The following is a 13,124-nucleotide window of genomic DNA, read 5'->3' on the forward strand; positions in this document are numbered from 1 at the left end:
CGAAGTAAGCCGCCCAGTGCACACAGACCATAGAACCATTATGATATTGCTTCAGCTTTCTGATTTCCACTGAGTACAAAGTCTCAGGTTGTGAGGTTCAAGAGCCTTTATATTTTACAGCTCCCAAAGGTGTGCTGGCTGAGATGTGTTCTCGGGTGCCTGTCTCACGGCCAATACCCTTGGGCTGGAGCCTCTTTTTCTTTCTCGGAGCCCTGATCCCCTTTCCTTTCCCCAAACACCCTCTCAGAACTATAGTCATTCATTTGCTTCAGCACAAGCCACTTGTCCTCCTGGGTTGTTTGACATCAGATGTCATTCTAGACAGAGTTGGCCTGGGGCCTCTGGGCTGGGCTTCAAGCCTCTACCAGACAAGCCACCCTTTCACAAGGGAGTTTGACTTCCCTTGTTTTTCTGCAGGGTAACAGTGGTATTGAAAATGAGTTTTGTCCCAATGAAACAGGGAAGTTTCCAGAACAAGCTGTTTATTATGCTAAATATAGTGGAGAGATATTTTGCCTCTTTAGATTGGCTACAAAAACCTACACTACTTTGTGCCACAAATATGATTTTGTCATAGCAATCTCTGCTTCCTTAGAAATGACCCACCCTATCAGGGAAGAAATAGCCCTCTCCCAAGATGCCCTTTACCTGAGGCTGTGTCTCACACTTGGCATGATGTCATCTGTGGAAGCCTGGTGTCCTGGCAGCACAGTAGACTGGAGGGTCTACCCAGGCCCAAGAAGCTGCCTCCCTGACACTCAATGGCAGGCCATGGGCAAACGCTGGCCAGGTCTAACACAAAGATTCCCACCATTCCAATTGGCCTGAAGGGCTGGACGGTGGTAGAGATGAATCAGCACTTGATGTCTTTGAAATTGAGTTTGAAAGAACATCAATACACTGTGCTCTACTGCATCACTGCGCTGTGCTAATCTGCATCACTGCGCTGTTCCCTACCGCATCACTGTGCCTTACCACATCACTGTACCCTACCGCATCACTGTACCCTACCGCATCACTGTACCCTACCGCATCACTGTACCCTACCGCATCACTGTACCCTACCGCATCACTGTACCCTACCGCATCACTGTACCCTACTGTATCACTGTCCTGTACCCTACCGCATCACTGTACCCTACCGCATCACTGTGCCCTACTGCACCACTGTACCCCACTGCATCACTGTCCTGTACCCTACTGCATCACTGTACCCTACTGCATCACTGTCCTGTATCCTACTGCATCACTGTCCTGTACCCTACCGCATCACTGTACTGAAAAGGAGCTGGCTGTGTCAGGGGACAGTGTAAGTGTAATATGACAAAGTAAAATTTCTTGATTTACACAAAGAGTATGTTTCATTAACCTATATGTGTTCGTGTTATTTGTTGTATAAAGTTATTATTACTTGCCAAGGCTGCGTCAGAGGCAGCATTCAGAATGTTGATGTCATGCCCAGGCTTAAAGTCCATTATCTGAGGAAGTACAAAAAAGGGAATGAAGAGAGAAGGAGGGAAAGGGGAAGAGAGAGAAAGACAGCAGACAGACAGACACAGAGACACAGAGAAACAAGGAGAGAGAACTAATTTTTATTTATTAGGAAAAACCATTTTTTTTTTTTTTTTTTTTACTGTTGCACACTTTAGTGATATAAAACAGAATATTGGGCCCAGATCATAACCCCTTTAACTAACTCTTAAAGAATTGTCATTTTGTATAAAAGTAATGAATGTTTCCCTTGCCTTATATAGATATTTTCAAAATTTAAAAATTGTAGCTTGTTATCTTTTTTAATACAAAAGAAATTATCTGCTTATTAAAAAGACCTCAGAAGACACAAAAAGGAAAAAAAAATCTCACTCTCCTGAGATACAGCTGCCAACAGCTACCAACAGTGCTGAGTGGTGTTAAAGGTGTCCACTCACATGGTGGCTGCTGCTGCTGAGGGTGACATCTTAGTGATAGATCACAAAAGTCAGATGGTCGAAGGATGCCCTCTGCAAGCTGGAGAAAAAATAACTAGTTCTGACCAAAGAATCGAACACCGCAGAAGTTTCTTTTGAAAGAGTGCATTAATGATTGACTGAAAGTGTGTGGTGTCAAAGGTGTCCCCTTGCAGACTGCCTCAGAAACTGGTCCTATGTCAGAAAGATGGACTGAGCCAGTCTAAAGATTTGGCAGTCTAGAAACTTGTTACCATGGCAACATGTTCACATTCCTCCAGTCAGCTAGATAGAGAGTACATTTCTGTTACCAGAATGAGCTATTTTTAACGGCTCACATCTATTTTTAAAGAGCCATCTGTTCAATATGCACTTTGCCCAACTGAAGAGAAGCAAGATTCATTCATAGCCTGATTCTGATATTTCAAAGTTATCTCATTTCATGAATAAAAAAAAATGTGCTTTTGCTTGAAGGTAAATTTGATCGACTTCAGGAAAACAGTTACTGATACCTGTATAAGTTGCATGCAGAGATAAAAAAAAGGCAGTGCTTGGCCCCGAGGAGCTCACCATCACTAGGAAGATAAGATAGACTGAGTAACAGCAGCCCAGCCACAGCCATAAATTCTTCTCCAAAAAGGAGGCAAACAAATGTTGCATGTTTATCCAGTCACCTTACGTTTACAGGCTTATGAGGTAATGTGTCTGAAACTGGGGTACAGCTTGTGCAACCAAAGGCACATGCTTCCAGGATGACTCCTACGTCTGTGTCTCTCAGTGTTTGTTAAATTCTTTTCTTCATTACTCTGTGTGTGTGTGTGTGTGTGTGTAACGTGACATGTCATAAGTTTCTTGGGCACCTAACTGCTATTTATTCAAGAGTTGGAATGGAAATATAATGACTATCTTACAGTAGCACAGTTATGTGACTTCTAACATTTCAGAAGCCCAGACACATAATCTAGATGTGGTGATGTTTGCTGTAAAAGACACTGTAAGAGGTGTACTTAAGAGGCAAGAGTTTGCCAGAAGTGTAAGAGCAGCCTTGGCTCTGTAGTGAGTGCTGGGCCAGCCAAGACTACATAGCAACACACTGTCTCAACAAACAAACAAACAAACAAATAATAACAACAATGAAAATCCAGGTAGAGGGGGTTGGAGAGATGGCTCAGTGGTTAGAGCACTGACTGCTCTTCCAGAGGTCCTGAGTTCAATTCCCAGCAACCACATGGTGGCTCTCAACCATCTGTAATGGGATCAGATGCCCTCTTCTGGTGTGTCTGAAGACAGCTACTGTGTACTCACATAAAAATAAATAAATCAATCAATCTTTTAAAAAAATCCAGGTAGAGTAGGCCTGTAATCCGGCTTTTTAAAAAATATGCCTTCTACTATTTATTTATTATTTGATCTTATTGAGTGACAATTTTCGAAGGATATAAGTGTCTGAGAATGCATTGTAAGCTTAATTGTGGCTGTGATGTAATTCTGGCTTTTAAGAGCACAGTAGGAAGATCATAGACTCAAGGCCAGCTTTGATTGCATAAAGAGTTTAGAACCAGCCTGGGGTGTATGATATTATGTCTATAAGAATAAAACAAACAAACAAACAAAACAAAGAAAAGAAATCAGAAACATTATAATTAAACATCTGCTGCTATGCTACCCTTCTGTGCTTTCAAGTTTCTTCTTTTCGTGTTCTGTATTGTATTTCTTTGGTAGAATTCTTTTAAAAGAGTTATTTATTTATCTATTTTATGTATATGAATTTTATGTTTATGAATGTTATGTCTTCATGCCAGAGAGGAAATCAAATCCCATCATAGGTGATTGGGAGACACTTATGTGAATGTTTGTGGGTGATGGGAATTGAACTCAGGTCCTCTAGAAGATCAGTCAGTGCTCTTAATTACAGAACCATCTATCCAGTCCCTCTGTATTATATTTTTAAACTTTAAAGATAATGTTACCAACACTTTGTTCTGGTTTTACAGTGACCTTTGTTTCAGAGTCATAAGACTCTGCCTTAACCAGTAGAGACACATAACCAGACTTTATCATAAGAAGTCAGATTATTATCAATATCAAGGGAAGGCAACACAGTAGCAACAGGAAAATGGTAAATGCTGAACAAAGGGTTGGCAGGGAAGAGGCTTTTCCATGAAAGCTGTTTTATTAGGAACAGAATGTTAAGTGGGTCATGGACCAGTGACTGCTTAGGCAGAAAGGAGAGACGTGTGATACCCTAAAGGAGACAGAAGAAGGCCAAGGTGACTGGGCAAGCATTCTTCCTCAGTTCATCCCTAGGTGGCTGGCCACCCTGGGAACTGTTGCCAGGCTCTCCCACCCTAGCAGTGTGAGGGAAGATGGGGATGCTGGAGGCCTGCAGATATGATAAAGTGTGCCATCTTTTCCTTGAGGAGAAGAATAGGATGCCTAGAAGGAGGAGCAGTTGTCACCCATCAGGAGTCAGTTAGGGTGCCAAAGGCTAACGTGACTGTAGCGTACAGTGTCTGAGCACTGCCAACGTTTCTGTGCCGAGTAGAAACTGTCCCTGTAACCAGGACGGCCCATAGTGGCAGTCTTCAAAAATATTGCTACTGAGTTTCTGGGGAGAAGATAATTCATTTGATTGACTTGCTGACGTTATGATGGGGACCATTCCCAGGTATTCATGGAAACATCACTCGTTAGACGAGGGTCACATAAGGAGTTACTAGCATTTAAGAAGGGCACAGGCGATCAAAGCTTTTGAGAATTTGAATAAGTGCCACTGTCATGTTAGGAAGCAGAATGGCCTTTGCACAGGAAACTGAAAATCGAGGCACAAGGAGAGAGAGAGAAATAGAGAGGGGGAAGGGAGAGAGGGAGTGAGGGAGGGAAGAAAGGAAGGAGGGAGGGAAGAAGGGATGGAGAAGGGGAAGGGCATGAGCACTCTGATCTATGATGAGTCAGCAGATCAGATTCTTAGCATTGGTCTATTCTCCATTGTCAATCTCTCTGATTCCTTGAAACACCAGGGGACAGTATTAAATGACACAGAGGGGTCTCTAACCAGGGAGTTCTATTTGTTGTTGTTTTAAGGCAGGGTTCTATGACAGCCCAGGCTGGCCTGGGACCCACTGTGTAGTCCAAGCCAGTTTTAAATAGCAAGAGGAGATAAGATGTATTTAAGTGTGATAGTTGGTCTGAAGCTGGGAGTCACTGGTATTTCAGGAGAGAACATGTATGTTAGTAGGATGGCAATTTGTAGATGAAGAACAGGGAGAAATGTGCATCTGGGCTCTGTTATCTCGGTGAAATAGGCAGGGTTGTTAATGGAGGACATTTTCCAGGTAAGAATCACTGCTGGCTATTGGAGGCTGGGAGCGTAGCGTAGCGGTAGAAGGCTTGCCCAGCTAGTGCCCTATTCCAGGCACATTCTCAGCAATGCAAACCATAGGAGTTAGAAAGATGAACTGATTTGGCCTTGTGGCTTACATCTCAGGCCAGGAGTCAAGGAAAGGTTGTCTTGGAAATGTTGGGGATAGCCAGGAAGCCCCAGAAGCCTACTTAACGCTTGTGGGAGCAGTGGAGATGGTGTGTACCCTTCTCAGGTAGGTTGAGCTGCCTAGGTTCAGAGGGAGAATATGATGTTCAGAGTCGAACAAGCACGTGGGTAATGTGCACGGAGAAGAGGGCTTGAAGGATATGCTGGGCAACCACAATGTGAGACCTGAAAGCCTAGGAGAGTGCTGAAGAAATGAAGGGGGTGCCAGGCAGGAAGATGGTGTAGGTGGTAAGGACTGGGGCTGCCTGTGTAGAAGTGTTGAGCAAACTAGGAAGCACCAAGAGATGTCTTCTCCAGTGGTTTGGGTAATGTTCCCTAAAAAGTCATGTGTATGTGAAATTTCAGAACACATCATTTGGAAACAGAATGTGTATGTGGCTGGTTACAATGAGGCTGTCCTGGATTATGGCCAACTTTAAATCCTATGACTAGTGTTCTGAGAAGATGGACTAAGGGCACTTGGTTGTGCAAGGAGTAGATCACATGACTCCAGGGAGTGATTGGATTGATTGGCATGGTTGCTAAGGACCACTAGGAACCGCTGCGTGGGAAGAGGCAGGAGGACTCGTTCTCAGGTGCTTCATGTGGACGATGCTTCTGCCAATACCTGATTTCACTTTCAGAGTCTGAAGCTGCCAGAGAGCATTGCTTGAAGCCACCCAGTTTGCAGATCTTTGTTAGGATAGTGCTGGGAAGACCTACACCCATTGAGTCAGCAATTCCTAGTCTGGCACTGTCCTTTGTCGTCATGACAGTCGGTCATTGTTTGTAGCTCTGGGTCACATCCAAGCCTGGTTCTCCTTAGTGTGCCATGGCAGCACAGGCACTAGTATGTTAAGGATACAGTGTGCAGAAGGGTGTGTTCAGTAAGGCCTTGGTGTTCCCGCCTCCTGCATGGAACATGTATTGTTGCTCAGCCCTGAAGAAAGAGCTTCAGAAACCGAAGGTATAACGGACAAGTGCTGCTGGTTTTCATCTCTTAGGCGCTCTTAGATTATATTCTATAGATAACTAGGAGTTTGAAGTTTTGGCATGTGTTCATGTGTGTGCGCATGCACATGCATGTGTGTGTGTGTGTGTGTGTGTGTGTGTGTGTGTGTGCGCTGTGTACTTGCACAGCTAGAGGTCAATGCCTGAGGACTTCCTTATTTGCTCTCCACCTTACTCTGACATGGGACTCTCACATTGAATCTGGGGCTCACTGAGTCAGCTAGGCCAATAGGTCCAGGGATTTGTCTGTCTTTGATTTCCTCAGCACTGGTGTATTTTACTAAACCATCTTCCCATACCCTTTTTGTCTCTGTAAGAAAAAAAAAAACTAAAGTTTGTCAATAAGGTTTAAAGACTTAGTGACTAAAAGAGGGGAGAGGTGGTAGGCAGAGCTGAGTGTGTTGTTTTAGAGAAAGAAAAGTTTGCATGTAGTTGAGGGTTAAAGGCAGGAGGAAGGTGACAGTGAGAAGGACTCCTGGGGACCTTAGGAGTCAGGGGACATTTGTGGAGAAGGACCTAAAGGACAGCAGAGAGTGAGGACATTAACCTGCTGTATGGGGGAAACTTTCTCCCTTGAATCTGAGGAGTGACTGGGAGGTAAAGGAGAGGACAGATGGATGTTGAAGTCACAAACAGAATGACAAGAGGAGGATATGGCCACCATGCTGCTCAGTAAAAGGACCATGAGGGCCATCTTGGTGAGCCTGGCAATTGTGACTTGAGAAGTTGAGCAGGTGGGATCCCAACATGGCTCCTCAGTTGGTCTCTAGAGGAAGAAGCAGTGAGAAGCAGGGCCTGGGGATAGCAGGTGGGAGCTTGAAGTTTATCTTTATACTTGGTTCTCCATAGCATATCTTCATCTCTTTGACCCCTGACCTCAGGCTAGCTCCTGAGGTGAGCACTCACTCACTCTAGCCGGTCCAGGTCACAATGCTTCTGTCACTGTCCTTGTGCTCTCTGGTGATCTCTTGTCTCTGCAAAGACAGTCTGACCAAAGGGTGTATTCATAATACACCATGAATGCATTTTCTGGGAGAAACTGTCTAAGCACCAAGTTCCCAGTTGGTGCCACCAAATCATCTCCTTTACCTGCTACCTTGGGAACAGGACAAGTCCAGGGACCAGGGTGCTCAATGGACAGTCACGGGCTAAGGACCATCGCTAACAGGCTCCCCTTCTGTATTTCAGAAGAAGAGGAAGAAGACCAGGGGGATGAAGACAGGGTAGATGGCATGGTCAGAGGCCCTGGGACCAAGGGGCCATCAGGGACAGTGTCGGAAGCTCAGCTTGCTCGGAGGATCACCAAAGGGAAGAGCAGCCGGAGGATGCTATCCAACAAGCCACAAGATTTCCAGGTGGGAAGGGCTCTGCTGCTCTGTGCACGAGCTGCCACCCCCTGGCCCACGTCCCAGCCACTGCTGTGACATCACGGTCGAATAGTCCTATGAACAGGGGCTCATCTACCGAAAAAGAATACACGGACATGAACTCAGAGAGGAGAGTCTCCTGTCTGAAAGCACAAGTCAAAGTAGACCGGCTGCTTCAGAGGGATGGAATGGGGACTTCCCTTCTCTCTGGAAGCAGGAGGGGGCTAGTTAGTCAGGAATAACAGCAGTTCAGGTACCTGCTGCATTTTAATTAGCTCTCAACATGAGGGCATCGCTGGGGCAGCTGAAGACCAGGCAATGGGCCACAGTCTGCCCTGCCTTTCCCAGGCCAGCTCTGTGATCAGACACAGGCCCCTTCCAGACTGGGAGGTCTCCAGTTTTAGCCATCCTTATGAGCCAGAGAGCTGAGGTGACACCCGAGTATTCCTTCGCACCACACACTGGGGGCGCTTTGGTAACAGCACCCCTCTGTGCTTGCAGATCCGCGTCAGAGTGATCGAGGGCCGTCAGTTATGCGGCAACAACATAAGGCCGGTGGTGAAAGTTCACATCTGTGGTCAGACACACCGTACGAGAATCAAGAGAGGGAACAATCCATTTTTTGATGAGGTGAGTGGGTGGAGAGTCCATGGCCCTGCTCACCCAGTCTGTCCTGTTTGTACACATCTTCTCCTGCCAGTTCCACCCGGTTCACGGAGGAGGGGAACTCAAGGGCTAAGAACTGGGGAGTATAGCACAGGCCTCTGGTGCTAAGCACATGGGCCAGAGCCACATGGGGCTTGAAGCCACTGATTTCCAATTACGCACGTCTTTCTGTTATTTCTACAGTTTGCTCCTGGGTCCCTTTATCCTGGTGATGCCTTTACATTACAGAATGACTCTGAAGGTTGACTATCTTCCCTTGCAATCCAGGTTTTAAGAGGGGTCAAATTTTGCTTGGCTACAACAATATTTCATATTAAAGAGATGCCATGTGAATAAACAATGTAGCCTGGTTCTGTTGACTTCTGTGCTTAAAAGTGCTTAATGCTTTACTGGTCATCTCAGGTACCCTAAAACCACAACTGGGCATGAACGAAAACAATGTGGGAGCCCCTCAGAGGCTAACTGTGCTGGGCTTGGGAGACACAGCTCTGAGATTCCTTGGCCTGAGCCTTTCCCAGTCTTTCTTCTTCCCTACAATGTCCAATCCCAGCCCCTGTTCTGGCTTGGTCCCTTTTTTCCTATCTACATTCATAAAAGAAATCAGAATTCAGATTTTTTTGTTTTGAAATATATAGAAAAATCTTAGAATTGATTACTTACCTGTTCATTTTGGGGGTGTGATAACAGCATTCTGATTATGCACAAAGGTACGTTTGCTCTTATGAAACAGGCACAAGTACACTTTGAAGGAAGAAATTACCACATCTAAACTTTCTTTCAAGTGATTCAGTTAAAAATCAAGAAAAAAAAGAAAAGAAAAGAAAGAAAGCAGAAATCAAGAAAGACTAGCCTTGCTTTAGGTTTTCTGGATATTTTACAATGGCCACAGTCAAGAGTAGGAACTTACTTTTCTTTCCAGCTTGGAAAAACTGTAATAAATCCATTTTTCTTAAAAGGAAAACAAGATTTCTGGGTGGTGGTGGTGGTGCATGCCTTTAATCCTAGCACTTGGGAGGCAGAAGCAAGTGGATCTCTGTGAGTTTGAGGGCAGACTGATCTATAGAGTGAGTTCCAGGGTAGCCAGGGCTTCATAGTGAGACTGTCTCAAAAAAAGAAAACAAAACCAGACAAACCAATCCAGAAAGATGAAAGAAATGTCCTGCTGTAGTAGCAAAGATAAAAAGTGTTGGGTTTTTTTATTTAAAATATGTCTACATAAGAAGTTTTTTTTATGTCTACATAAAAAAGTGTTTTTGTTTTAGTAAATAGTAATTTTTTTTTTTTTTTAATTTAAGGTCCTATTGTAGCCCAGGCTAACCTAGAACTCACTGCGTAACTCAGGCTAGCTTCCAATCATGGCGGTCCTTGTACCTCAACCTCTCTTGGGCTGGGAAAGGGGTGATGAGGCCTGACTGAGAAGGAATTACCACAGTTGAATGGGCAACGTTTTCCTTAAGGCATTGGACAGGAACGATGGAGCTAAGAACGTCAGTGAGCTGTGGGCATCCCAGCCGTCAGCACGCACTTTAGTCAGAGTGGTAAGGCGGAATAATCTAGATCCTCTCTTTAGTTAGCTGTAAATATCCAGTGCTATGTGAACATGTTTGCTCAAGTCAGTTATTTCTCGTGTCCTCCTTTGCCAGCATGCAGAGACGGGTGAGTGCTCACACGGCCATACCTAATTCTGAAAGTGTTGGGCAGTTTTCTAGGCAAGCCTTCAGCATCAGATCCTCTGGACCCGAGTCACTGGCTAATGTCCCATGTGTTCTGTGTTGTTTTGACAGCTATTTTTCTACAATGTGCATATCACACCCTCTGAACTCATGGATGAGATCATCAGTATCCGGGTAAGGGGCAAGGGTAGGAGGATGCTGTTCACTGGCCACTGGACAAAGGCTGTCAGCTCACTTTTCTCCTTTCTCCCAGGTTTATAATTCCCATTCTTTGAGGGCGGATTGTCTGATGGGGGAATTTAAGGTGAGTGACAACAGTATACTTCTTTCAATTACATAAAAGTGAGAACTTTTCTAATAGGAAATCCGATTCACGGCCGGGTCTCAGGGCACACATTTTGGTGACATCTTAGGGTTCTAGGTTCCATGTGTGCTCATTGGTTGGTGGTTTAGTTCCTGGGAGCTCTGGGGGGTCTGGTTGGTTGATAATGTTGTTCTTTCTATGGGGTTGCAAAGCCCTTCAGCTCCTTCAGTCCCTCCCCTAGTCCCTCCATTGGGATCTCCATACTCAGTCCTATGGTTGGCTTTGAGCATTCACATCTGTATTTGTCAGACTCTGGCAGAGCCTCTCAGGAGGCAGCTATATCAGGCTCCTGTCAGCAAGAGTGTCTGGGTTTGGTGTCTGCATGTGGGATGGCCATTAAGAGTCTTCTATATGTTGTATAATAGACAAGATGTTGATACAAAGTGGGTGATGTGGGAATTTAGATCTTGGAAATTTAAAAGTAAGCTCATAGAATCTAAATATAATGTATTTTTTCTTTAAAGTGATAAGACTGATTTTAAAGTCTATTTAACTTATTTTTTTAAATTTTCCCCAGATTGATGTTGGATTTGTTTATGATGAACCTGGTAAGTAATGTCCTCCCCATCAACTTGAAGTCTGAACTCCCTCTAATTCTGAAGAAAATCCCAGAGCTTAAGGAAATCTCAGAAGAAATTTCTTTTCAGTGATGGAGATCAAGCTAAGGTCCCCGGAAATGCTAGCAAAGAGCTCTTCAGTAGAGCATGCCCCCAAACCCACCACATGAAGAAGCAAACACTGTTTCTATAATATGGAGGATACTTAACCAGAACAAACAATGGCTGATAATGAATGCAGATGTCTAATATTTTTAATTTTAACATGCATAAATAGGTGATGTCTTTGTTTTGTGATGATCTCACGATCTCATTAAGATCAAACTGAGAAGCCTTTATAGAACTCGAGTCACACCAGGATAGGAGGGCGGGACTAAGGTGTGAGCAGAACATGGACAGGAGACACTGATTTGTGGGCTTCCTGGGGAACTGGATGAAGTCACAATCCTGCCAGCCCATCTTTTCCTTTTGCTCCTTTATGATAGGCCATGCTGTCATGAGGAAATGGCTCCTTCTCAATGACCCAGAAGACACCAGCTCAGGTGCAAAAGGGTACATGAAAGTCAGCATGTTCGTCCTGGGAACCGGAGATGAACCCCCAGTGAGTGCCCCATCTTCTTCCTTCTGTTCTTAAAATCATAATTAAGGCACTGGGCTGTGGAATGGAGCTCAGATTCCAAACTGTCACCCCGAGCCCTGATTCCTCCCACCCCAGGCTGTCCCTTGTTGATCACAGATTATTATCGCAGCTCAGATTCCTTCTCGGTGCTTCCTAGAGTCTTTCTTAGAGGGGAGCGGAAGTGTTGGGTCGGGGTCTCATATAGCTCATTCTGGCTTCAGACATAGTTCTGTAGTTAAGGTTGGCTTTGAACTTCTAATCTTCCGTCTCTGCCTGCTACATGCTGGGATTACAAATATGCATCACAGCACCCAGGAGTAAGTATTTAATTCAAGAAATACATATGTTTTTTAATAACTTCATTGTGTCTCTAGAAAGGTTTGAGTTCATCTTTGGTGCAAAGATTCACCATTTTCTTCCACCTGATGGGTTTAGTGATAGTTCAAGAAAGCAGATGGCCAACTAGAAACAGGATTGGCCAGAGAGAAACCAGAACACAGGAATGCACACATTCTCTGTGTTGGTGCTCATGAGACTACAGGAAACGGAAACACTGACACGTTGATACCATAGAGGTTTTGAGGCTGAAAGAAAATCAATGACTGAGCCTTTAAGCGCCAAACATTAGAGATCATGATGGAGGTAGTTCTGGCTTCTTTTACAATGGCTTCTTTTTTATATGTGTGATTTTCGACCACGCGTCTCTCATAGCCTGAGAAACGAGACCGTGACAATGACAGTGATGACGTGGAGAGCAACCTGTTACTTCCAGCTGGCATTGCCCTCCGGTGGGTAACCTTCATGCTGAAGATCTACCGAGCTGAGGACATCCCCCAGAGTACGTACTGCTGTAGTCATGCGCGGGGTTTCCAGCGGTCTTAGAGATGGTGCATGCTGAACTCATACTCTGAATACTGATGGATGCTCCTTCTAAAAGGTTCCCCTTTGAAAGGCCCACTGAACTGGGCTACTGTGTGGGTTGAAAGAAAGGTTTATTGGGACCAAACAGTTTCTCAAGGGGCAGAGAAAAGAGGGAAATGTCAGAAAAGCAGGCAGATTTTATATGCAGGCATCAGGGTGGGGTCTTTGAGCTGATATAAGCTGTACAGATTGACTGAGAACTAGATGTCCTTACCATAGGTAGGTGATGTTTGAAGGTAGTCTGTACTATGATTTATTTTATGTGCCTGGCCCTTTAATGGATTCCCAATGTCTAGTCGACTAGTGTCATAATATAATAAGGACAAACATAGCTGTTGCCTCTTGGATTTCTGGGAACTGAGGAGGATGTAAAAAGTCAGTAGAGACTGAGAGAGATTAAGTAGGAAGAGCAGGATTGGAGAAGGCAGACAAGAAGGGTCCAGGTGAGAAAGAAGGGCTAGAGAAGACAGT

The 13,124-nt window shown here is 44.7% G+C and overlaps 1 protein-coding gene across 2 annotated transcripts in view; it reads left to right on the plus strand.

Moving 5' to 3' along the window:
* MYOF (myoferlin) overlaps positions 1-13,124 on the plus strand; it is a 138,685-nt gene that overhangs the window by 44,800 nt on the left and 80,761 nt on the right. For both annotated transcript variants that reach the window (XM_080912654.1, XM_080912655.1), the window contains exons 6-12: positions 7,675-7,841; positions 8,355-8,483; positions 10,304-10,366; positions 10,446-10,496; positions 11,074-11,104; positions 11,599-11,714; positions 12,444-12,570. In XM_080912654.1, the coding sequence (XP_080768780.1) occupies positions 7,675-7,841; positions 8,355-8,483; positions 10,304-10,366; positions 10,446-10,496; positions 11,074-11,104; positions 11,599-11,714; positions 12,444-12,570 (684 nt within the window). The remainder of the gene's footprint in view (positions 1-7,674; positions 7,842-8,354; positions 8,484-10,303; positions 10,367-10,445; positions 10,497-11,073; positions 11,105-11,598; positions 11,715-12,443; positions 12,571-13,124) is intronic.

Source organism: Micromys minutus, assembly GCF_963924665.1.
Source record: "Micromys minutus genome assembly, chromosome: 2".
Taxonomy (NCBI): domain Eukaryota; kingdom Metazoa; phylum Chordata; class Mammalia; order Rodentia; family Muridae; genus Micromys; species Micromys minutus.